The sequence below is a fragment of the Castor canadensis genome, chromosome 11 (assembly GCF_047511655.1).
Source record: "Castor canadensis chromosome 11, mCasCan1.hap1v2, whole genome shotgun sequence".
Classification (NCBI taxonomy): Eukaryota; Metazoa; Chordata; class Mammalia; order Rodentia; family Castoridae; genus Castor; species Castor canadensis.
In genome coordinates this window covers 17,749,766-17,776,034 of record NC_133396.1, presented here as the reverse complement: position 1 = coordinate 17,776,034, position 26,269 = coordinate 17,749,766, and the positions used below count along the sequence as shown (strand labels likewise).

The 26,269-nt window shown below is 40.0% G+C and overlaps 1 protein-coding gene across 1 annotated transcript in view; it reads left to right on the top strand.

Annotated features, from left to right (window-relative positions):
* The window catches only part of Eftud2 (elongation factor Tu GTP binding domain containing 2), a 53,164-nt gene that overhangs the window by 1,389 nt on the left and 25,506 nt on the right, over nucleotides 1-26,269 (top strand). Inside the window, exons 2-7 of the mRNA XM_020171606.2 lie at nucleotides 7,876-7,984; nucleotides 19,592-19,757; nucleotides 20,463-20,541; nucleotides 23,366-23,441; nucleotides 23,941-24,006; nucleotides 24,778-24,813. Coding sequence (XP_020027195.1) covers nucleotides 7,880-7,984; nucleotides 19,592-19,757; nucleotides 20,463-20,541; nucleotides 23,366-23,441; nucleotides 23,941-24,006; nucleotides 24,778-24,813 — 528 coding nt within the window. The 5' untranslated portion in view covers nucleotides 7,876-7,879. The remainder of the gene's footprint in view (nucleotides 1-7,875; nucleotides 7,985-19,591; nucleotides 19,758-20,462; nucleotides 20,542-23,365; nucleotides 23,442-23,940; nucleotides 24,007-24,777; nucleotides 24,814-26,269) is intronic.

Genomic DNA, 26,269 nt, shown 5'->3' with positions numbered 1-26,269 from the left:
ATGAAAGTTTCCATAATGGTGTACATTTAATTACCATTCTCTAATTTTCTGTTTTATCTACAGTCAGCACTAAGCAGATGAAATTGAGGGAGGTGAAAGTATTAGACTAATGCAAGAAATATCAGTATTTCAAAACCAAACATTCCATTCAGTTAACATTTATTCAGTCCCTAATCATGTAAGGTGTTGTCTTGGGCACTGGCAAGTGGGCACAAGGAACACAGGGTTCTTGCATTCAAGAATGGTCAAAATAATGCTGGCTGCCAGACGCTGGTGGCTCACACCTATAATCCTAGCTACTTAGGAGGCAGAAATCAGGAGGATCTCAGTTGGAAGCCAGCCCTGGGCAAATAGTTTAAGAGACCCTATTTCATAACAACCGGTCACAAAAAAGGGCTGGAGGAGTGGCTCAAGTGGTAGAGTGCCTGCCTAGCAAGTGTGAGGCCCTGAGTTCAAAACCCCAGTACCACCAAAAAAGATAATAATGCTAGCTAACATTTATTGAGCCTGGGAATGTGCCAAATTCTTTATACAAGGTATTTATTTAATCCTCATAATTTTTTATGCAGTGATTATTTACTTCATTTCCAATTGAGGAAGTATATAAAGAGGTGAAGTAACTGAAGTTCCTTGTTAGTGATGAAGTTAGGATTTGAATCTAGGTCTCCCTGTTGTGGGACTCTCAAGCTGAGATATGGAACACTGAGGTAGTTTAGCAGGAAGGAACATTTTGTTATGTCAGTATGGACTCAGTGGACTCGTGTCTGAAGGCTGAGCCCTGAGAACAAAGAGGTCTCACCTTATATACAAGCAGGTTATAGAAACAAAAAGCAACGCTCAGCCCACTTTATTGGCTATTTCATTCCCACCATGTTATATGACCGTCTTTATGTTTTAATTCCTTAAGTTTTATCTCTCTGCTTTCCCGTCCCTTCCCCTTGCCTCATTATCAGAACATAGACTGTCTGTTTCTCTTTTGGTTCCTTCTCCCTGCTACATCATTTCCCCACTTTGATGCTCAGACCCACCTAGGGTCAAAGAGCACCATTGTGATCTAAGGATTTGTATTTTTATAGCATCATTACATGCACGGCCATTTTTTTGTTTTGTTTTGTTTTTTATAGTGGCCTCCATAATGGTCCTGATATTCTGTTATACCAACGGGGGGTAACATCAAATATGCTCCCAAGATAAGACTCATTGTCCCACTTTTTATGACAAATGTAGTCTGTATTGTTTTCTTTACTCTGGATTTTTAGTGCCACTTACCAGCAACCTCATTAACCTGGGAGTATATGAGCTGATTTAACATCTGACCTGTTGGTGGGTACATGATACAAAGTATGGCTGTGCGGAGGTCCCAGCAATGGTTCTGTTATAACATTTAGTATGTGAGAAATACCTTGTAAGAGCCAACCCAAAAGGTAAGAGTCCAAGTGTATAGAGGAGAGCAGGGGTGTGTCCCATGTTTGAGCTTCCTCTGTGTATAGACTAGTCAGCTTTTGGAGTGACTAGAGCAGGGCTGTCATCCCATTGTAAGTGGTCCCCTGTTATCTCCTGGGAAGTGGAGTCCTGTCGAGGAAGGGCATGGGTGATCTTGGATGGTGAGGCTGAGTCAGGGATGTACTCCCACTGGGGAGAGGCTGGCTTTACTGGGCTGTGGTGGATCCAAGAAGCAGTGTTTTGTTACTTTAACTGTAGTGGGGATAGAACAACAAAAGGGCCCCTCTAATGGGGTTTTAATGGTTGAACATTTTATTCTTTTACCCAAACAGTATCTTTTCTTTTTTTTTGAGTGGAATTACCATGGCAACAATATACTATCTGTATATATGTCCAAGAAAACTCATCGTTTAAAAAAGTTAAAACTACCATCTTTAGGGATCAAAGGACATGTTTAGAGCCATAGTCATTTTGTTTCTAAATAGAAGACTCTGTCTAAAAATATGAGTTTGTGTCTGGAAGGGCTTTAATGCCAGATGGACACACATATGTGAGAACCACTTCCTCAGTCCTCTCTGCCTTGGGTATTTTTGAGAGGTCTGGCATGAGTGACTTCATTTGAACTTTGACGGCATTTCTCCCTTGTCTCCAAACTATCTCTGAGCAGTCTCCTCTGAAGATCTTTTTCCTATCCAAGTACTAACCAGGCTTAATTCTGTTTAGCTTCTGAGACCAGATGAGATTGGGCATGTGCAGGGTGATATGGCCATATACTGAAGATCTTTTTTGATTGGTCATTTTCTTTTTTCATCGCAAGGATTTATTCTTTCCTGGATTTTGTTTGTTTGTTTAGTTTTGCTCTCACGTGTGTAGGGGGATAATGAGCAGATCAGGTGGGAATCAGTACCAACTAGACATTTTTAACCAAATTTAAGCAACAAAGAGGCTTAAAAGGAGTGGCTCTTAGGTAGTGGGCTTCTAGAAAAGGACAATACACAACAAAATCCAACAAAAGCAAATGTCTAAAAAGCTAACCTGGTTGACATACAAGCACTTAATAGAGTCATTTTTTATGGACTTGAATATAAATGTCCCAGAAGGATCAGAACTGTAATGACAAAAACTTAAAAGAGCCATGTTTAAAATTTTGATGGACAATTTAGCAACTAACAGACAGTATATTAGTACCACTAACTTTTTGTTACCATGTTTATCTAAATTTTGTATTTTAGAAGACTTGGTATACTTGAAAAACATAATGTAGTATAAGGAACCAGCAACAGCATCACAGCTCTATGAGGTTATATATACATATTAATTTAGTTGTTGTTCTTGAACCCAAACCTTAGATGCTTTCATCATTTGGGTGGGTGGGAGAACAGTTTTAGTAAACCCAAATATCCCAGTCACAGACACATACAGGGTACCGACTGTATTAGAATCACCCAAGAAAACAATTGTTTAACTATGAGGTCATCTAGAAAATTTTACATAAATTGTTAGAAAATAAGAGGCATGGAAGAGGCAGAGAGATAGCTCAAACACCAGCACAGGGTTTATTGTTCAGCAGGAACCCTGTGGAGAGGGACCCCAGCAAGAGAGCTAGAGCCCACTGCCACACATAGGCTTGGGCTAGATATAGGGGGCTAGTGGAAAAGTTACCAGGAAGATCACTAAGGGATACTGTTGCTGGGCAACCAAGAAAGATAAGTTGTAGTTAGGTTACTGTCTGCTCAGCTATCCTTGGCATCCATCTGGGGAGATAAAGGTTAGTAATTGTCCCTTTGTCAGTCTTTGGGGTTGGGTGGGGAGTTTCTAGTAAGCCATCTGCAAGGGGGAAAGGGGTGTGGTCCTAACATAGCTGTTCTCACTGTTATCCCCAACATAAACCAACTCTTAAATGAACATGACTCAGTTACCTTAGTAGTTAAAATCCTGACAAAAATCGTCAGAGAACATAGGTATATATTTATGAGGACTAAGTGTGGAGTTAGGAAACCTAAAGGGCAAGAATCATGGCTTAGATGTTGATAAGGGATCAGATGCCAGATTATTGATATTAACAGATGGATCATGATACTCAGCAGGATCCCATCAACCTGTGGTCAGTGGAGCCCAGTCAGGGCATCCCAGGCCAAAAATTTCCTCTGCTTACTATGTGGAAGGAGTAGGACTAACATCTCCACTCTGTTGACTCCAATAAATGTCATAAATGGATGTCTTGACCTCCAGTGTAGTGTTCCTTTTTGAGTTTTTATTTTTTTGTCTTATTTGGAGGGTGTACTTTGGCTTTGTTTTTTTTTTTTTTTAACTCTGCTTTGCATAAGTAAATTTGTCTCAACCCTCATATCAGTGCAGCAGTACTCCCTATGTCAGCTGCCTCTGTCTCTCTGTGTTTTAATAAACTCTTATTGTCTTGACAAATTTGTGGATTAACCTGTAGCACCAAAAATTTCTGATAGTTATCTTGACAAAACAAAAACCATTTTAAGATAGTTTTTGTAAATGTTATTAAGAACAATATAATTTTTTTAAACTAGTCTTGTTCTTATGAGCTTAGAGAATTAAATTTTAGTTTAATATTAGTACATTAAATTTTGACCTTATGAAACCTTTAATGTAACTGGATTTTAGTCAACTTAATCACTTACCTAGGCATTTATAAGTGCCATCTCTTTATGACAGCTTACTCTGTACCTTTATGACAACTTTTTTTTTTTTTTGAGAGTGCACTTGTTTTTTTTTTTATTTTTTAAAAATCCCATAACAACACCTTTATGACAACTTAATTTGTATCCCTTGGGAGAGCTTGTCTTTATCCTTTTTTTTATTTATTTAAAAGTATTTTTTAACCTTTTCTTTTTAAAAAACATATCATTAATATCTTTTATATATATGTATATGTTGTTGAAAATAACTTATAAAACCTTTTAACTTAGTGTTAACATTTGTATGAAAAAAAAGAAAGCAACCTTAAAATTATTTTTTGCATAAAAACAATTTATACAAGCCCATTTGTTAATAGACCCATGTATTATAAAAGAGAATTAAATCCCAGATTTTATTTATAACAGAATGAAACAGGCTAAGGTCATTTTTAACTACCCAAATTTTAAGGTTCCTGTTGTAGTCCGTGCCCCCCTCTTTTTTCTTTTTCTTTTTCTCCTCTAGTTTAAGCCAGAGTGTTAACCCCTGAATGCCTGCATCCTAGTAAGACATGATTGAAATACATTTGAAAGCCTGTTTTCTTAAAAGTAGCAGTAGACCAGAGTAATAATTTTTTACATTGACTCTATAATAAGAACCATTCTTAAGATGTTTACATATTCATATGTAAAAAGCTTAAGCAGTTTATAACAGAGATCTTTAAAACAAAAACCCTGGTTTATTGTTACCTTGAATATCATATTAACCTCATAGCAGCAATTTAAGAACCATTTTGAAGATGCTTACACATACGTACATACACACACACATAAAAGTTTTATAAATTAAGTATGCCAGGAAAAAATGTCAACTTAAGTGCACATAAGATGAGCTGAAATTTTAGGAGTAAATTAAATTTTGCCCAGTGTTTTAAACAAATTAACACACACACACACAAAATTAGAGTGCACTGTCATAAAAAGAAAAAAACTTTTAAATTATAGCCAGAGGGCTATCCATTGGAATGGTGGATGACGCATCTGTTCTCTTGTGAGTCTTCCTCTTTGGAACTGAATTTTTGTTACCCATCACTTAACCTCAGCTGTGGCTATTTCCTGGGAAAAGCTCAAACCCCCATTAACTCTCAGGGGTGTCTTACACACTTTTGCCCTGCTCCCTGAACCTGAGAGACATGGTTTTACCCCAAAAGGTGGTTACTAGTGGTCTCTAGGAGGTGATCAGTCTCTTCTTCTGCCTCCTGAGGCAGGCCTGAATTTGAACTCGGGTTCTTACCAGTCTGACAAGCAGTGCTTCCCTTCCTTCATTGTTTCCTATGCCTCATGGGTTCCATTGTGCATCCAGGGCCTTCACCCTGACTCACTGGGAGGATGAATCCTTCCTCCGGATCAAGCTGTCAGTTGCCACCTGGTGGGATCTTCTCCCGGTGGTCTGGGGATGCACCCCGGTGACAAGAGTGGTGGCAAATCAGTCTCCGCAATCCCAGACAGTGAGTCCCCAAGAAGTGTTGCAGAAATCTCAAGCAGAGATATGGGACACTGAAGCAGTTTAGCAGGAAGCAACATTTTATTGTGTCAGCACAGACTCAGTGGACTCGTGTCCGAAGGCTGAGCCCCGAGAACAAAGAGGTCTCACCTTATATACCCTTGCAAGCAGGTTACAGAAGCAAAAAGCAAAGCTTAACCCACATATGGCTGCATGCGATTTCATTGGCTATTTCATTCCCCCAGTGCTATGTGACCTTCTTTATGTTTTAATTCTTTAAATTTTATCTCTCTGCTTTGCCGTCCCTTCCCCCTGCCTCATTATCAGAACACAGCCTGTCTGTTTCTCTTCTGGTCCTTCTCACTGCTACATCCCAACTCCAGAGACTTGATGACTAACTCATGTTCTAGTCTGCTGCTTGCAGGCTGTGGAGTTGTTGGTGAGGGTAATTAGTACCATTCAGGACAAGGTGCAGAAGTGTATAGCAGCATAGGGAAATGAAAAATCAAAGATCCAGGAAAAGTTGAAGGAAGTGGCATTTGAACTGTTCCTTTGAGTAGAATTTCAATAATTGAAGTGGGGAAAATCTACAAAGTACTAATTAATGGCAAAGGGAATGCCAGCACCAGTGGCTCACGCCTGTAATCCTAGCTACTCAGGAGGCAGAGATCAGGAGGATTGCAGTTTGAAGCCAGCCTGGGCAAATAGTTCCCAAGACCCTATCTTGAAAAGCCCTGTCTCAAAAAATTGGACTGGTGGAGTGGCTCAAGGTGAAGTTCCTGAGTTCAAGCAAAAACAAAAAAAGAAAAAGAAAAAAGTTGCAAAGGGAAAATGAGTACTTTAGAATGAAAAAATCTGGCAGTCTTAATCAAGAAATCATAGTTAACACCACCATAACTGGGTAAACTGGAATCATGTACTACCTGATAGGAAAGACACTGAGAACGCAGCATCACTTTTTTTTTTTTTAACAGAATATTTCCCTATGTAGTCTAGGTTGACCTCGAACCTACAGTCCTCCTGCCTCAGTCTCCCAAGTGCTGGGATTATAGGTGTGTACTATCATGCACTGGTAACACAGCATCACTTCAGTGATATTCCTACCCAGATTAACCTGAATATAATACTGAGGAAATATCAGGCAAACCCAAGGGCATTCTACAAGATCACTGTCATAATCTCCCAGTGTTAAGTCACGAAAGTCTTATCAAGAAACTGTTGTAGATTGAAAGTGAGGGCTGGCTCAAGTGGTAGAGTGCCTACCTAACAAGTGTGAGGCCCTCCAAACTCCAGTACCACCAAAAAAAAAAGAAGAAGAAAAAGAAAATAAATAAAAGCCAGGTGCTGGTGATTCATGCTTGTAATCCTAGCTACTTGGGAGGCTGAGATTGGGAGTCTTTTGGATCAAAGCCAGCTTGCATAAATCTCCAAAATAAGCACAGCAAAATGGACTGGAGGTGTGGCTCAAGCAATAGCGCATCTGCTTTGCAAGTGTGAAGCCCTGAGTTCAAACCCCAGTCCTACCCCCCCAATAAAAAAAGTGAATACAGACATGACAACTCAGTGCAAACATGTGATCCTGTATTGGATCCATTGCTGTGCAGATTATTGTTGGAACAATTTCTGAAACTTGGATGGTGTCTATGTATTAAGTGGTAGTAATGTACCAATATTAACTTCTGATTTTGATGGTTTTATTGTGATTATGTAGGAGAATGTTAGTATTAAAGAACAGTACAGAGGCATGCATGGTAGCCCATACATGTAATCCCAGCTACTTAGGAGATGGAGGTCAGGAGGATTGTGGATGGAGGCCAGCCCAAGCAAAAAAAAAAAAAAAAGGGGGGGGATTGGGAACCTCATCTCAACAAACAAGTTAGGCATGGTGGTTCATTCTTGTAGTCTCAGCTACAAGGAAGGTGTAGGTATGAGGATCACAGTCTGAGGCTAGCCCCAGCAAGAAACATAAGACTATCTGAAGAATGACTGAAGCAAAAAGGGCTGGGAGCATGGCTCCAGAAGTAGAGCACCTGCCTAGCAAGAACAAGGCCCTGAGTTCAACCCCAGTACCACCCCCCCCCACACACACACACAAAAAGAAGGAAGGAAAGAAAGAAGAAAGTATGTAAATAGAGGCAGTGAGTAGGACAGAAAGGCAGAGACTTTGAGGGATCAGTCAGTAAGCTGATCGGTCAGTAGCTAGCCCTAGAGAAGAGGTATGCAGAGGTCACAGAGAACTTGATTACCTTGCCAGAATCTAACTCTTCTCTTCTTGAATTTTAGCATCATGGATACTGACTTGTATGATGAATTTGGGAATTATATTGGACCAGAGCTTGATTCTGATGAAGATGATGATGAATTGGGAAGAGAGACCAAAGATCTTGATGAGGTAAAATAAATACATTGCTTTTTTTCTCCTCTTGTTTATTTTTTTAATTTTTTAATTTTTTATTTTATTCGTATGTGCATACAATGTTTGGGTCATTTCTCCCCTCTTCCCCCACCCCCTCCCTTACCTCCCTCCATCCCCTCCCTCTCACCTGCTATGCCCTCACTACCAGGCAGAAACTATTTTGCCCTTATCTCTAATTTTGTTGAAGAGAGTATAAGCAGTAATAGGAAGGAGTAAGGGATTTTGCTAGTTTAGATAAGGATAGGTATACAGGGAGTTGACTTGCATTGCTTTCCTTACGTGTGTGTTACCTTCTAAATTAATTCTTCTCGAACTAGCATTTTCTCTAGTTCCTGGTCCCCTTCTCCTATTGGCCTCTGTTGCTTTAAAGTATCTGCTTTAGTTTCTCTGCATTGAGGGCAACAAATGCTATCTAGTTTTTTGGGTGTCTTACCTATCCTCATACCTCCCTTGTGTGCTCTCCCTTTATCATGTGATCAAAGTCCAATTCCCTTTTGTTTGCCCTTGATCTAAAGTCTGCATCTGAGGGAGAACATACGATTTTTGGTCTTTTTTGGGCCAGGCTAACCTCACTCAGAATAATGTTCTCCAGTTCCATCCATTTACTTGCAAATGATAAGATTTCATTCTTCTTCATGGCTGCATAAAATTCCATTGTGTATAAATACCACATTTTCTTAATCCATTCGTCAGTGCTGGGGCATTTTGGCTGTTTCCATAACTTGGCTATTGTAAATAGTGCTGCAATAAACATGGCTGTACAAGTGCCTCTGGAGTAACCTGTGTCACATTATTTTGGGTATGTCCCCAAGAGTGGTATTGCTGGATCATATGGTAGATCTATGTTTAGATTTTTAAGAAGCCTCCAAATTTTTTTCCAGAGTGTCTCCTCTTTTTAAAAAAAAAAAACAAAAACCAAACCAGTGAGTACTGAATCCTCTTTGTTCCCATAATACCTGTTTACATTTCTAACATTTCCTTTTTTATAACATGACTTATTGGGGTCTTATATGTGCCCCAGAAGGATAGCTGCAAAAATTCAAAAGCAGATATAAGATAGTTTCATTGATGAGTGGGTTTTGTAATTTAAGCTCTAGTTCATCTGATAGTCGCTTACCTTCAATATGTATCAAGTGTCTTTTAACAATCATGAGTAATTCCAACTTAGAAAAGTAGTCAGCTTTTTTTTTATTATTATTATTTTACTTTTTTCTTCTTTTATTCACATGTGCATACATTGTTTGGGTCATTTCTCCCCCCTGCCCCCTTCCCGCACCTTCTTCCCCCTTCCTCCCTCAGTTCCAGGCAGGTCCTGTTCTGCCATTATCACTAGTTTTGTTGAAGAAAATATTCCTAGCATTGCTTTCGTGTACACATGTTATGACCCATGTTGATTCATCTCTAGTACCCTGGTTACTAATCCCCTTTTCATGATAACCTCTGCTGCTTTAAGGTTTCTATATTAGCTCCTCTGGAGTGGGGACATCAAATGCTTTCATATTTTGTGTTTTCTGCCTATTTCTATATCACCCAAATGTGCTCTCCCCTTATCATGTGATCCAAGTCCAACCACATTGCTGCATTTGGCCCTAGATCTAAAGTCTGCATATGAGGGAGAACATATGATTTTTGGTCTTCTGAGTAGTCAGCTTTTCCTAGTGCAACTGCAGTGGCTGCTGCCTCACGGGCTTAGGGTTGTTTTGTTTTTTTTTCCAGTACTGGGGCTTACACTCAGGGCCTACAATTTGAGCCACTCCTCCAGTCCTTTTTTGTGGTGAATTTTTTTGAGATAGGGTCTCGTGAGCTATTTGCCCCAGCTGGTTTCAAACCACAATCCTCCTGATATCTGCCTTCTGAGTAGCTAGGATTACAGGCCTGAGCCACGGTGCCCAGGTATAAGATTAGATTTTTAAAGATGCAGAAACAATAATAGAAGGGGAAGTGGGAGGTTTGTGGAAGATAAAATCCAGAATGGTATGAGGCTTGCAAAGGTGGCATTCATGTTTCATTTCAGCATTGTTCAGCACACAATGAAGAAGTGAATAGTGAATAAGCCCACTTCTTAGCAATGGCTTAGTCTGGATTAGCAATGTTCAGGGAGGTGTGATAGCAGAAAATTGGAACAAAAGTCCTGGCTGCCATCTGTCTTCTCCTCAGGGGTTATGTCCTTCAAAACCAAAAAAAAAAAAAAACAAAAAACACCGGGGAAAAAAAGCCATACAGGTGAGGTGAGAGGAGAGCATGTTACAACTTTAGGTATGTTCAAGTCTGCAGGCCCAGGGAAATTATACTCTGGCTGTGGAGTGTGGGGGAGACTTTGCAGAGTAAAGTAAGCACTGTGGCTAAGAGCCGCAGTGGTCGTCTTTTTGAACTCAGGGCCTTGTGCATGCCAGGCAAGTTCTCTACCACTGAGCTACATCCCCAGCCCCACAGTGGTCATCTTTAAAAAATTGTGAAAGTAAATTAGGTAACTCATCCCAGTTTTCAAAGGTGTAGATAAGGTGCTACATTTCAGATTAGTAAGTAACGTGCATCCATGGTAAAATTATGGGAGAAATTTTAAAACAGCCATTAAGCACTTAGGAAACTGGTATGAGGTTTTTTGGTTTTTTGGTTTTTTTTTTTTTTTTAAGTCACTGATGAGTTTTTATAAACATAATTTTTTTCTCAATAAATGTGGATATGATGTATCTTTTTTTTTTTTTTTTTTTGGTGGTGGTGGTCCTGGGGGTTGAACTTAGACCTCACACTTGCTAGGAAGGTGCTCTACTACTTGAGCCACTCCACCATCCTCATTTTTTTTTTATTCATTTATTCATACATGCATACATTGTTAGGACCATTTCTCCCCTCTGCTCCCTGTCCCCTCCCTCTCCCCCCCCCCACCGCCCTTGCTTCCAAGCAGAACCTGTTCTGCCCTTTTCTCCAATTTTGTTGAAGAGTAGACATAAGCAATAAGAAAACCATAGCATTTTTGCTAGTTGAGATAAGGATAGCTAAACAGAAAGATTCCTAGCATTGCTTCCATGCACAAGTGTATTACAACTCGAGTTGATTCATCTCTATCTGACCTCTTCACTACTTTCCAGTCACCTCTGTCATTTTAAGGTTACTGTATTAGCTCCTCTACAGTGGGGACAGCAAACACTTTCAAGTTTTGGGTTTCCTATTTTTATTTTTTTTAATGTGTGGGGATAGAACCCAGAGCCTTGTGCTTGTAAGTAGTAAAGTACATGCTTTACTACTGAGCAAGGCATTTGAAGTCTTAACTGATGTCTTACAAGCCAGTTCTTCTGCTTCTTGAAAATATTGTTAAGTATTTTTCGTTATATAAGTAAGTCTCAAATAAATATATTCTCACTGAAAGCATACAGATAGAAAAGTCTTCCTCGGGTGTGGGAGTGGTGGTCCATGACTATAATTCCAGTGTTTGGGAGGCTGAAAATTTCAAGTTCGAGGCTAGCCTGGTCTACATAGTGAAACAAAAGTGGAGCCCTGGTGACCCATCTGTAATCCTAGCTACTTGGGAGGCTGGAATCAGGAAGATGGAGGTTTGTGGCTAGCCCAGGCAAGGAGTTTGAGAGACCCTCATCTCAAGCAATAACTTGGCAAGGTGGCTTATATCTGTCATCCCAAGCTACGTGGGAGGCTGAGATCAGGAGGATCACAATTCCAGACCAGCTCAGGCAAAACCCCATTTTATAGGAAAAAAGCTGGATATGGTGGCATGCACCTGTCATCCCAGCAAAGGTGGAAAGTGTAAAACCAGGAGGATTGTGTGTTCAGGCTGGCCTGGGCAAAAACTGAGACTCTATCTCTGAAATAACCAAAACAAAAGGGGCTGGAGAAATGACTCAAGCGAAGCAAGCATAAAGTCCTAAGTTCAAAACCCCAGTACTGCCAAAAAAAGTCTTCTTCCTTCATCATTCCATTTCACCTCCCTTTCCAGTTTAGCCACTGTAACTTGTGCTGCCCTTGTGAAAAGAACATGGCTAAATCAGTACAAGTAGGAAAGGTCACAGCTGATTAATGATGGAACCCAAAGAGTGTTGATTCAGTAGGTGGCACCAGAGCTCTTGTGCTCTGCCCTGGGTGTCTGTCCCTTTCATTCTTTTGTTAGTCATTTGTTCTGTCCCTTTCTTGTTCTGCCCTTTTTTGTTAGCCACTTAGGTGAAGATAGAGTGTGGAGGTTGATAAGACTTGCATATGGCATAATCTAGTATATTAGATAACAGAATCTAAATCCAAAGTGATCCCAACAAACCTGAACTCCAGACTAAATAAAACATGATGATTCATTCATTGAATATTTATTAAGCTATTTACCATGTGCAGGGAATCATGACACAGAGAGGGCATCCCTGCTGTCTAGAACTAACCTGCTGCTTACTAGGTGAGATGAAGTACAAAAATATTTATAATATGAAGCAGGGAAAGTCAAGTGCCATTTAAGTGATATTAACTTAGTGCCATATAATAGTATGTTAAAAAAAAAAATCGTTCCTGCCTGGGATGACCAAGAAAAGTACCTAAAGAAATGACATTCTAGATGGACCCAAAAAATGGATAGACATCTTTGTACAGACAGGAAGTGAGTGATTACTTTCGTCCAGATTGGGAGGTAGAACTGGGAAGTAAGACTAAAGAAGTATGAGACTCTGTTTTGGGGGATGATATAAATAATCTAATAATGGTTGTGGTGATGGTTGCACATTTCCGTAAATAAGCTAAAAACCATTGAATTATGTTCTTAAGATGGGTGAGTAGTATGGAACATGAATTATATCTCAAAGCTGTTAACAAAGAAATACAAGAAAGAGAAATGAATAGTGAAGCTATGTATGAATGTTTTACCTGAGTTAGTTATCCTCTTTAGTTCTTGCCCCTCAGTATCATTTCTGTGCAAGTTCTGCTCCAGCTTAGTTAGTCCATTTCTTTCTTTTTACCTTACTCTCATATTGCCACAGTAGTAGTCATTCTAATGTAGGTATGTTTCTTTCTGTTTGTGTTTTTTTTTCATAAATTGTATGGAGTTGCATTGTGTGCATGTATTTTAAATTTTAGCAAATAGTGGTGTGTTATTGCATCATTATTTTTTCCACCCAGCATTGTGATGAGTAGTGCATTTAGGGTCTGTCACTATTGCTGTGTGTACTACTATCTGCTGCATCACTCTCTTACTCAATGGACACCTGGTTACCTGCCTAAGCTGTCCCTCCCCAAAAATAATATTAGAGTGAACTTGCTGAGATGTGTCCCTTTAGGCACCACATGAAGAATTTTTTGGTTTACATTCTCATGAACAGAGTTGCTGGTTACGCACTTAATGTGTTTCATATGAAATACTGTCAGATTGCTCTTCAGAATGGCTGAACTAGTCAGTACTCCTTTCAACAGAATGAAGGTTCTCTTAGTTCACAAGATTTATAGAATATTTAAATTTTTTATTGAATTATGTAACAGTAAGGAGATGCGTAAGATTTTGATAATGGAAGTGTGCATAATATACATGAGATTTTAGAGCTAATGCATAGGTTTTTTTTTTTTTGGATGTTGCTGGGGCTTGAACTCAGCCTACATCTTGAGCCATTCCACCAACCCTTTTTTTGTGATAGATGTTTTTCAAGATAGGATCTCTTGAACTATTTGCCTGGGCTGGCTTTGAACCATGATCCTCCTGATCTCTGCTTCCTGAGTAGCTAGGGTTATAGGCGTGAAACACTGGCACCCAACCTAATGCATAAGATTTTGATAAGAAGGGTGTCCATTCTAGAGGGAGGGATGCAATGAGCAGGGTCCCAGAGGTAGTGTGTAATGGGGAACCATTTCTCCTCCAGATCACTGAAGTGCAGTCCCTGGAGGATAGCTGTGAGTGTGAAGCAAAAGAGGTGGAGCTAGACAGTGGAAGAGCTTTAATGGAGAACTGAGAGTAAGGGGTGACATGGTCAAAGCAAAATGCAGGATCTTTCCTTTAGTGAAGGAGGGTTTGGAGACCCCTGGAGACAGCTAGGAATTCATCACAGTGGTCCCAGCAAGTGTATGAAGATGTGGAGTTGGGCTGCTGTTGGGATGTTGGGAAAGAAAGAGTAGGGGAAGCTGGGGTATGTAGAGGAACACTGGTTATTTTTATTCATTATTATCATATTTTTCTACTGGGGGTACATTGTGACATTTACAAAAGTTCTTATAGTATGTTATAGAGTTGAATTCAGCCCCTCCATCATTCTCCTTTATCCGCTCCCCCCCATTCCTAGAATAGCTCAACAGGTCTCATTTTTCCATACATGAGTACATAATATTTCTACCACATTTACCCTCCTACATCCTTTCCTCATATCCCCCCCATCTGAGAACATTGGTTATTAACAAACAAAAGGAAATGCTAAAAACTTACTTGTTTAGTTTTATTATAGACGTCTGAAGTTTAAGTTACAGCAGTAACTCTACCTGAATGATTACAGGTAGAGATGATTACAGGCAATCACATTTTTTTTTACCCCAGTATGGGTAAGGGGGATTGAACTCAGGGCCTCATGCTTGCTAGAAAGGTGCTTGACTACTTGAGCCACTCTGCTAGCCTCAGAAACTATTATATAAGATTCTGCAGTTAGATTCATAATGCATTCAGCAGTTTGAAGCAGAAGAAAACTGATTTGATAGCTATTTTGGAACTACCACCAGTAGGATATGTTTGACTGCCAAAAGAGCTGATGTAATCCCAGGCTACTTTAATAGAAGTGGAGCGTACAGATGGTAGAAGGTAGCCAGCCAGCTCACCACTAGGGTGCTTTGTATTCTTTTAAAAAAGAGGCTGGCATGCTGGAATTTGTGTGAAGGAAAACAAGTACCCAGCACTACATCTGGCCACCTCCCTGCATCTGTACCCACACATGACGCCTTTCTGCCTGTTCTTGTGGATGAATTGTTTATGTTTCTGTCTACTAGAAACTAGATCCCATCCTTTCTCAACACTCAAGACCTTCACCCAGCACTTCTCCCATCCCTCTCATGTATCATTAGTTTTTCCTTTATACTGGGCCATCCCTTTCCACTTATAAACATGTTACTTTGATTTCAAACCCTTTCTTCTCAGCTACTTGGGAGGCTGAGCTAGAAGGATCAAAAGTTTGAGACTACCCTGGCCAGCTTAATTATTTCCTGTCTCAAAATAATATTTCTTTTTCTTTTTCTTTTTTTTTTTTTTGTGGTACTAGGATTTGAACATAGGGCCTCATGTTTGGTAGGCAGTTGCTCTGCCAGTTGAGCCATTCCACCAGTCCCTTTCTTTTTTTGTGTTGGTTATTTTCAAGATAGGGTCTCAAAAATTTGTTTGCCCGAGCTGGCCTTGAACCTTAATCTTCCTGGTCTCAGCCTCCCACATAACTAGAATTATAGGCATGAGCCACTGGGGCCTGGTTAATAATTTTTTCAAAAGGTCTTAGAATGGGGCTGGTGGGATAGCTCAAATGGTAGAGCAGTTGCCTCACATACTTAAGACCTTGAGTTCTGAGTTCAAACCCCAGTACTGCCAAAAAAAAAAAAAAAAGTTTGAGATTCTAGTTCAATGGTAGGGCACTTACCTATCATGTGTGAAGGCCTTGGTTCAATCCTTAATAATATCACTACCACAAAAAAAAAAGGTACTTTTTTTTTTACTCCATTTTCCCCTTTACTTACTTCTCCATTTCCTTGCCTCCCAGTACAGCACAACTCAAGAGTTGTTACTGATACTTGCTGACCCAAATCATCCTCTCATTTTTCTCTCAAACCCACTTTCATTTTTTTGTCTTTCCCACTCCAAGAGACTGCTATTGTTAAGGTCACCAAATGACCTTTGCCCTGTCAAATCCAAAGGTCAAAACCTAGTCCTCATTTATTTATTTATTTTTTTATCAGTACCAGGGTTTGAACTCAGGTCCTTGAGATTGTTTGGCACGTGCCCTGCCACTTCAGCCATGATCCAGTTCTTTTTGGCTTTAATTATTTTTCAGATAGTTATTGCTTCTTTTGTCAGACTATAATCCTCCTAACTTGTACTTCCCTCATAGCTGAGATTACAAGCATATACCACCGTGCCCAATCCTAGTTTTTATCTTGCTTGATCTGCCTGCAGCATCTGATCAACCAAGTCATTCTCTCTTCCTTAACATTGTCTTTCCTCAGAAAAGCCCCTTTTTTCCTCCTTACTGACCTTTCCTTCTCATACTTTGCTGCTGGTTCCTTCTTATCTCCTTGGCTTCTATACATCAGCAGTCCCATCTCTTATACCTCTTCTCTGCTTACACTCATTGTTCTGGTGATCTCATCTAGTCTGTCAAACAATTTCTACACATGAAGTTCTCTCAGATTCATGTCTACAGCCTGGACCTTTCTCTTGAACTTCAAGCTTGCATGTCCAGCTTTCTACTTGGCATCCTTACTTGATGTCTCCTAGAGAATCTCAAACATAGTATCTGAAAAATTTTTTTTTTTTTTTTTTTGGTGGGACTGAGGTTTGAACCCAGAGCTTCATGCTTACAAAGCAGGCACTCTACTTCTCCTTTTTTTTTTTTCTTTGTAAATTGTTGTGCTGGGTTGGAAGTACATTGTAACATTTATAAAAGTTTTTACAATAGGTGCTCTACTTCATGAGCCACACCTCCAGTCCCTGAAAGCTAATTACTGAGCGCTCTTCCCCAACTTGCTCTTACAGTCTTCCTCATTTCAGTAGGGACAGTGCCATTTTTCAGTTGTTCAGGTCAAAAAACTTTCTTCTCTTTTTCTTCCTCACACCTGCTTCCCCTTCATTAGAAAGCTTTTTCTATTCTTTCAAAATATATAGAGCATTCTGGCTCACACCTATAATCCCAGCAACTTGTTTTCCTTTTTTTTGTTTTTTTTTTTTTGGGTGGTATTAGACTTTGAACTCAGGGCTTCATGCTTGCTAGGCAGATGCTCTACCACTTGAGCCACTCCACCAGCCCCGCAGCTACTTGGGAGGTAGAGATCAGAATGATTGCAGTTCACAGTCATCCTGGGAAAAAAGCTTTCGAGACCCCATCCCAATCAATAAACTGGGTGTAATGGTACGTACCTGTCATCCCAGCTATGTACGATGCATAGGTAGGTGAATCACAGTCTGAGGACCACTCTGTGAATGAAAACATGGGACCCTATCTGAAAAATAACTAAAGCAAAAAAGAGCCAGGGAGCATGGTTCAAGTGGTTGAATACCTTCCTAATAAGCACAAGGGCCTTGAGTTCAAACCCTAGTATGAGGACAAAAAAAAAAAAATAAAAGTAAACCTAGAATTCAACCTCTTCTCACTTACTACCTTCAAATCTGCTATGGTTCAAACCACTACCATTGTCATATCTCTCCTGAGTTACTTCAGTAGTCCCCTAATTATTCTCTTTCCTTCCAGCATATTCTCAGAATAAGGAACAGAATAATTATTTTTATTTTTTTTTTTTTTGTGGTGCTGAGGCTGATACCTAGGGTCTCACTCATGCTATGCTGAGGTATACCCCCAGCTCTGGAATAGTTCTTCTAAAACAGAAGTCACATCTTAATGCTCCTCTGTTCAGAGTCCCTGATGTAGAGTTTCTAGACCTTAGCTCCATTGACACTGGGGCTGAATAATTCTTTTTTTGAGGGGGGGTTCCTGTATATTGTAGGCTGTTTAACATCATCCCTGGCCTCTACCCTCCAGATCCCATACACGCATACCCTGTCATGGCAAGCAAAAATGTCTTCAGATACTGTCAAATGTTCCCTGGGGTGGTGGAGATGGCAAAATCACTCTGCTTGAGAACTACTGCCCTAGAAAAAAAAATAAAGTCAAATTTTGTAGGGTGATCCAGAAACACACTATAATTACCTCCTATGTCCCTCAGCCCACTAGTCTCCTACCTATCTCCTACCTCCTACTCTACCACTTAGCACATTGACTTCTTAGCTAATCCTCAAAGTTGCCACACGCTCTTGGCTCAGGACCTTTGCATTTGCTGTTTTAGCCAACTAGAATGCTCTTCCCCCACATACTTGTAGAGCTTATTCTCTCTCTTCCTTCAGATACCTGCTCAGTTATTTTCACCCTATTTGGTTTTTTGTTTGTTTGTTTTACTGCTGTACTACCAACATCTAGTACAGTGCCTTGTGCATAGAAAGTCTCAGTAAGTATTTATTGAGGAATGAATAAACAAGAATGTTTGGGAACATAAAGGGCTACATAGTAACCACCTTAGATTAGTGGAAAGACTTTCTTAGTGAAGAGAGAGTAGCCTTTTTTATGACCAGAAGTTCATTTGTAAGGAAGTAGATTTGGAGTCATGTAATTGTATTCAATTTGTTAGCTCTTAGAATATTCACAATCATGCAAACATCATCACGATCAATTTTAGGACATTTTCTTGGTCTCAGAAAGAAATCCTGCAACTGTTAACTATTTCCTTCCCAATATCTGCCTGCCATCCCTAAGCAGTCTGTTTTCCATCTTCTCATATTTGTCTATTCTAGACATTTCATATAAGTGAAATCATATAATATGCAGCCTTTGTGCCTGACTTCTTCTAGGTTCATATGTGTTGTAGCATGCGGACACATACAGCATGTGTATCTCGTTCATTTTATTGCCAAACAATATTCTTTTATATGAATGCAGCACATTTCACTTATCCATTCATCAATTGATCAACATTTTGTTTGTTTCTAATTTTTAGCTATTATAAATAATACTACTGTGGATATTGGTTTAGAAGTTTTTCTGTGTTCCTACATTTTCATTTATCTTGGATATATTCTTAGGAGTAAATACTGAGCCATACATCACTATATGTTTAACATTTGGAGAAAGTACCTAACTTTCCAAAGCAGCTGCACCATTTTCCCATTAGCCATGTGTGAAGTTCCAGCTTCTTTTTTTTGGAGGTATCAGAGTTTGAACTCATGGCCTCATGCTTACTGGGCAGGTACTCTATCACTGTAGCCATTCCACCAGCCGTTTTATATGTTGAGTATTTTCGAGGTAAGGTCTCTCAAACTATTTGCCTGGGCTGGCCTCCAACCTTCATCCTCCTGATCTCTGCTTCCTCAGTAGCAAGGATTACAGGCATGAGCCACTGGCACCTGGCAGGTTTCAGTTTCTTCACATCCTTGCAACATTTGTTATTGTCTGTCACCAAGTTATTTTTTAAAAATAATTCTGGGAAACAGAAAAAAAAAAAGAAACAAAAATTCTGTGATTCTGAATGAAAATTTCAAAGGTTTAGGCTTGCTGTCAGTTTCTGTCTCTGGCTTGTTTTTTGCTCTTGGAGAAGGTGTTTGTTTTGTTTTTCTCTTTTTTTCCCTTAAAAGGATGTGCTGTGAAGTGCCATTTTTTCCAGTCTCAGTCTACTTGTGGCCAGTGATCCACATTCAGGAAGGGGCAACTTTGAAGCAGGAGAGCCTTACATAGCCTTGACTCCCAGTGTTCCCTGTGTAGAGGGTCTCTCAGGAGCACAACCCTGTGGAATAGAACTTGAAGAAGCTATCCAGCATGATGCAGCTGGTTACTGAAGAGGAGAAATGTGACTCTTTTATCCTCTTCCCTCTTTTGCCTTCAGATGGACGATGATGAGGATGATGATGACGTAGGAGAGCATGATGATGATCACCCTGGTATGGAGGTGGTGCTGCATGAGGACAAGAAATACTACCCAACAGCTGAGGAGGTGTATGGTCCTGAGGTGGAGACCATAGTTCAAGAGGAAGACACCCAGCCACTCACAGGTACAGCAGGAGGTGCTGGGTGAGAGGGATATTGAAACTTGGGAACTAGCCATCAACACATCTTAAAAGTTCAGTGACTGAACTGATCAGTTTTTCTTTACTGCTTTCAGGTGCTATTTCTAGATTAAGATTCATTAACCCTATTTCAATATTCAGTAAAATTCTAAGCTTGTTACTAAGCAAATAAGAGTTATTGCTTTAACACACAGAGGGACTACCCTGTGAGGACACAGAGGGAAGACACAAAAAAAGTTACTGCTTTCTCTAATTTGTCATTAGGTGCTTAAAGACCATTATTAAGTTCTCCCTGTGGTCAGATATGTTTTTCCTTCCAAATAATCACATCCTCTTTCATCAGTCCTCACAATGCTTATTGTCTACTTCTTGATAGTCTTGATTGATCTTCTGGAAATTAATTGCATTTTATACATGTAAACAGAAATTTTGAACTCACCTTGACCTCAACATATATCCATTGTTTCCCTCTTCTTCCCACTAAGTGAATTTTCTCAGTCCACTTTCCAAGATCCTTTAATCTGTCATGCTAGACACCTTTCCAGAACTTTCTCAACATGAGTGATCCTTGAAAATAAAATAAATTGATGTTATATATCATACATTCTGAAAGCTCAGTCCAATGGAATAGGGTTCTGCATTTTTATGTTTTATGACTTCTACATGTCACTACTTCTTTTTTTTTTTTAGAACCCATTATTAAGCCAGTGAAAACCAAGAAATTTACTCTGATGGAGCAGACATTACCTGTCACAGTGTATGAGATGGAGTAAGTTATAAGCCTCTCAGTTTCTCTGTAGGAATAGTGTGGGTTCATCTTTTCATGGAGGCAGAAAGAAGGTGGTCTGTGGTTGAAGTAGCCGGAAAATTATAAGAGCAATTCTCTAGTTTGCCGGAACTTCCCTTCAGCTTATAGGACTGCTATTTAAGCTCAGTCCGAAGTTCTCCCTTGGCTCTTGTCCAGATCTAGGCTGTTTCCTCTTCTTCCAAATCTTTAGCTTGGTCTTAAAAGCCAACCTTTCTAGCAAGTATGAGGCTCTGTGTTTAAAGCTCAGTACTGCAAAAAAAAAAAAAAACAGCCTTTGAGACTGAATGAGGTATTATAAATATCAATGTTGGATCCATCAGAGCCCGTTTTGACTCAGACTGCTAAGTATTTTAGGACTGTATCCACTCTTTTCTGGAAAAGGAGGGCACAAGCAGAAAGATACATATACAAAATTATTTAAAATCTTCAGACTGTGAGCCATATTTGTCTTTGTTTTTTGTGGCACTGGGGTTTGAACTCAAGGCTTCATATTTGCTAGGCAACCGCTCTACCTCTTGATCAACGTCCCAGCCCCTTTTGCTTTTAATTCTTTTTTCTTTTTTTTTTTCCAGATAGGGTGTAACTTTTTCCCCAAGGGTGGCCTCAGACTATGATCCTCCTGCCTATGCTTCCTGCATTTTTGGGATAGCAAGTGTGTACCACCATGCCCAGCTTGTTTGTTGAGATGGAGTCTTGCCAACTTTTTACCTGGACTGACTGACTTAGAACCATAATCCTTCCCATCTCCACCTCTTGAGTTTCTGGTATCATAATGCCTGACCTACAAACCAGGATTGAGAACAGTCTTACGGACAAAATATGCATGAAGGCCCTCATGTATTAAAGCACTTATAACTCATTAGATAATAAAATTTTTTGTTTTTAAAACATGACCTTTTGTATATCCAAATGAGTAGAGTCCCTGCTAAAATAGGCAGCTCATTCTGCCATCATTCAGACTCCCCTCTCATGCCCCCCCCCCACTTTATGTAACCCAGGCTAGCCTTGAGTTTGTGATCTTCCTTTTTCAACCTCCCAAGTGCTGGATTTTTATAGACATGTGCCACCATGCCTGGTTTACTCTTTTTTTTTTTTTTGTGGTACTGGGATTTAAACTCAGGGCCTCCTGATTATAAGGCAGGCACTCTACCACTTAGCCACTCCATTAGCCCTAGCCTGAAATTTTTTAAAGGGACAATACTATAGTTAGTTCAGGTATTTGGTTTTGTTTTTCTTCTGCCTTCCTTTTTCCTTTTCTTTTTTGTGGTGCTGGAGTTTGAACTCAAGGCTTTGAGCTTGTGGTGGGTGTGATTTTTATCTAGGCCTCTAACAAGCATAACCAGTATGGTATGGCCTCAAAGATGAAATATCCTGGGCTGGCTGAGTAGCTCAAGTGGTAGAGTGCCTGCCTAGTAAGGTGAGGCTCTGAGTTCAAATCCCCAGTACCACCAAAAAATAGAAAAAGAAATACTCGACTGGGCTCCAGTAGCTCATGCCTGTAGTAGCTGTTTGTAGGCTGAAATTAGGAGGTTTGTGCCAGTCCAGACAGACTGCCCATAAGATCCCATCTCCAAAATAATCAGAACAAAATGGACTGGAAGTATGGCTCAAGTGGTAGAATGCCTGATTTGCAAATGTGAAGTCCTGAGTTCAAACCCCAGTTGAGTCCACAAAAAAAAGATAAAGTATCTTGAGCTGGAGGGGGTTGGCTCCTGTAGTACAGTGCCACCTAGCATGTGTGGAACACTAAGTTCAAACCCCAGTAATCCCCCCCACCCCCCACAAAAAAAAAAATCTCATTTTTTTGGCAGTACTGGGATTTGAACTCAGGGATTTGTGCTTCCTAGGCAGGTACTCTACCACTTGAGCCACCTCCCCCAGCCCTTTTTGCTTTAATTATTTTTCAGGTAAGTTCTCTTGGTTTTTGCCCAGGGCCCGCCTCAGGCAATGATCCTCCTACCTATGGCTTCCCATTTGGCTGGGATCAGAGGCATGCCCCCGTCACACACAGCAACAACAAATAAATCCTAGTTACGGGCGCAAGCCATATACCCAGCAAGATGAAATACCTTAAAAGTGTATTTTCAGGGGGAATATTTTGGTACTGGGGCTTGAACTAAGGGCCTTTACCTTGAGCCATTCTGCCAGCCATTTTTGTGATGGGTATTTTTGAGATAGGGTCTCGCAAACTATTTGGCCAGGCTAGCTTTGAACCGCAATCCTCCTAATCTCTGCCTTCTGAGTAGCTAGGATTAGTGGCATGAGCCACCAGCACCCAGGTGGGTTTTGTAAAGAAAAAAAATACTATAAAAGTTAAAAGAAATCAGTTTGTTTGGTGGGATTGGGGTTTGAACTTAGGACATCATGTTTACAAAGCAGGTGCTCTACTGCTTGAGCCACACCTCCAGTCCATTTTGCTCTGGTTATTTTGGAGATGGGGGTCTTAGGAACTATTTACCCAGGCTAGCCTCGAACCTTGATCCTCCTGATCTTAGCTTTCCAAGTAGCTAGGATTACGGACATCAGCCATAAGCACCTTTCTTTTTTAATCTCTTTATTTTACTGTTGAAATTCCATGATACTTCATTCCCAGGTTGTTTTGTCTCATGAATAAGTCTATTCTATTCCCAAAGCTAATGAACCATATGTACATACAGATATTCTGCCTCTGAGTATTCTGCATTTGATCTGATAGTTGTTTCTGGCCACAAATATCTGAAACACCCTTGTATGATTCCCCATTGAGAACTTTGCCAAAGTCCTTTTTCTCTCTTTCTCCTACTAGCTTCTTGGCAGATTTGATGGATAACTCAGAGCTTATCCGAAATGTGACCCTTTGTGGCCATCTCCACCATGGCAAGGTGAGAGAACTGTCAGCTTCTTGAAACAGGATTTGTTTTCTGTATCCTTTGATCCCTCAGAGTCACAGAGGTGGAGGTTTGAGGTTTGAGGTCGTAAGGCTTAGCATACTGACTGAGGGTGGGGGGAGATTGGACACTTCATGGGTCTTATGAAATGGCTGTGAAATTCTAGCTTTAACTGAGCAGTGGGTGGAGCCTGTTCCTAAGCCAGTTGCATGCCTGAGCCTTGTGTCTACATTTGGACATAAAAAGGGAAATTGAGCCTTACTCTGATTTTTATAAGTTTTCATTTCCTGGGGAATGCCTGTCCAAGAAAGATTTCATCTTTCATTTAAAAATAATCCTGTAGCTTCTGTGTTAACACTTTGCCGTCCCATAATCCTCCTTGCTCTCCTCTTCCTCTCTTCATCCATAAATTACATGGTATATTGGGAGCTGGGGGAAGGGTCAGTTTTTTTCCTCTGTAGTTGGCAGGTCTTAATCATCTCTTCCCTTTCAGACATGTTTCGTGGATTGTTTAATAGAGCAGACGCACCCAGAAATCAGAAAGCGCTATGACCAAGATGTAAGTAAAACTTCTGTCGAGGGTTTAGGATGAACCGTTCAGGTTACAGAGGAATGTGTCCTCCTTCCCCTTCCTCCACCCTTCCCATTCTCTTTGTAAATAGTGATGCCTACAGAGCACTGCTTTATAATTGTAACCTCTGTCAATAGGCTGCAGAAATACTTTCACCTTTCTCAGGAGCATAGACAATATTACCCTGCAGTGTTTTTAGATGATCTGTTCTGCACTTGGGATCCCTTCTCAGTTATGATATATCCTGACTTTATAGTCTGCTCTTTCCGGTCATAGTATTAATAGCCTGCTCTATAAATATCATACAATTGGACCTTGTTGTTTTCATGGTAAATTTAAATGTCTGTGAATGAGGCCAACTGTGGCAGAAAGTCTCAATGCAATAAATGTTCAGTCTCTGCTAGATTGACTGTTTTGACATGTGGGGTTCCTTGAAGACTGGCATGTCTCTCCCTTTACCACTCTTAAGATGCAATTCATTGGATACAATTTAGCTCTTATCTGGTCTTCAATGACCCCCTTCCTGGGCAAAAAAAAAAAAAAAAAAAGAAACCACTCCACATAGGCAGGACCATTTTCCAACTGGGAGGCAGCACTGGTCTCATTGTTTGGAATTGCTGTGGTAACAGCCTGCTGTCTTCAATCTATTCTCCTGAAGCAGAAACCCTTGAACTGGGAGGTGGTGAGGGAAAGTTATGATGGTTCATATGTGAAAGAGGAGTCTGAATTCAGGTGGTAACAACACTTAATTTTTTTCAGCTGTGCTATACTGACATCCTCTTCACAGAGCAAGAGGTAAGTGTGTTTTGGGAAATTAGATTCTTGCCCACACCAGACCCACCAGTAATAGTTTTATAGGGAATATGGAGAAGCCTTTAGAACAGTACTAAAGTGCAGGTCCATACTGTACCCACACTCAGCCCTGCCCCACACCTCTCTCCCTGCTTCTCCCTGTCATCCCGTAATGATAACTGGGAAGAGAATTAGAGAGGCAAGATAGAAGGTAGGAGGGGGACCCTTCGGTTCTTCACTAGATTTAATTTGACCTAATAAGATAAATACTGAAAGGTGGTGTTTGCATTTGCAAAACTCAGTGTGATTTCTAAAGTGACATCATCCTTAAAAATCCATAAGATAACTATCCATAGGATAGTAGCTTCTCTTTGAGAACAGGTTTATGTATCTTTGTACTTCTCCTTGTCTTTCCACCTGGGTCTTTATCTCTTCCCTCTACTTCCTTTTCTTTCTCCCTCTCCTTTATTTCTATCCCTTTTTTTCCTAAATGACCATGTGAAAGGCCTCAAGTCCATAAGTATGGTTAACTAAAAGACCTTAGAAGGGGAAGAATGAATGAAGGAGATTAAGGTGAGGGAATATGGCTGATGGACTTCATATACTTATATGAAATAGAACATTGAAATCTTGTAATTGCTTTAAGTAGGGTGGGGAGGAGGTTGATGGGGAGAGAAAGTGGGGGCGATCTAACCAATGTACAATATAAGCTTATTTGGAATTGATTGTCACAGTGAATCCCCCATACAACAAATAAATCTACAAGTACATTTTATATATACAAGCATATACATATATATGTGTATATGTGTGTGTGTGTATGAAAATAAAACAATAAAACCCACCAAAAACTGTTTAAAAGAGGAGTTAGGAAAGTAATATATAGATGGGGTGAATTTGCTCAAAGTACATATGCATGTTGCAAATATTACAGTGAAATCCCTTTGTACAATTAATTCTAACAAAAATTAAATATGGTAAAAAAAGAAAAAAAAAGGAACTTAGAACAGTGCTGACGTGATAAGCCATCAGTAAGTGTTAGGTACTATTTTTAAATATCTGTTAGGGGTGTTTTTAAAAAATACTTCTGCCAGGTTCCAGTGGCTCATGACTACAATCCTAGCTACTTGGGAGGTGGATATCAAGAAGATTGTGGCTCAAGACCAGCTTGGGCAAATAGTTCCCAAGATCCCAAAATAACCAGAGCAAAGTGGACTGGAGGTGTGGCTCAAGTGGTAGAGCACCTGCTTTGCAAACGTGAAGCCCTGAGTTCAAAAACCCTAACTTTTATAGTATTTCTTTTCTTTACAAAACCCTAAAATGCCCCACATTGTTTTTTTCTACTTTTATTAAGACACTTAGCTGCTATCTTTGATTCCAATGTATGAAAAGGCTAAGATTCTAGGACTCTGAATTCTCTGCTAAGTCTTTGCTTTGTTCATTTTTATTTTCATATTTG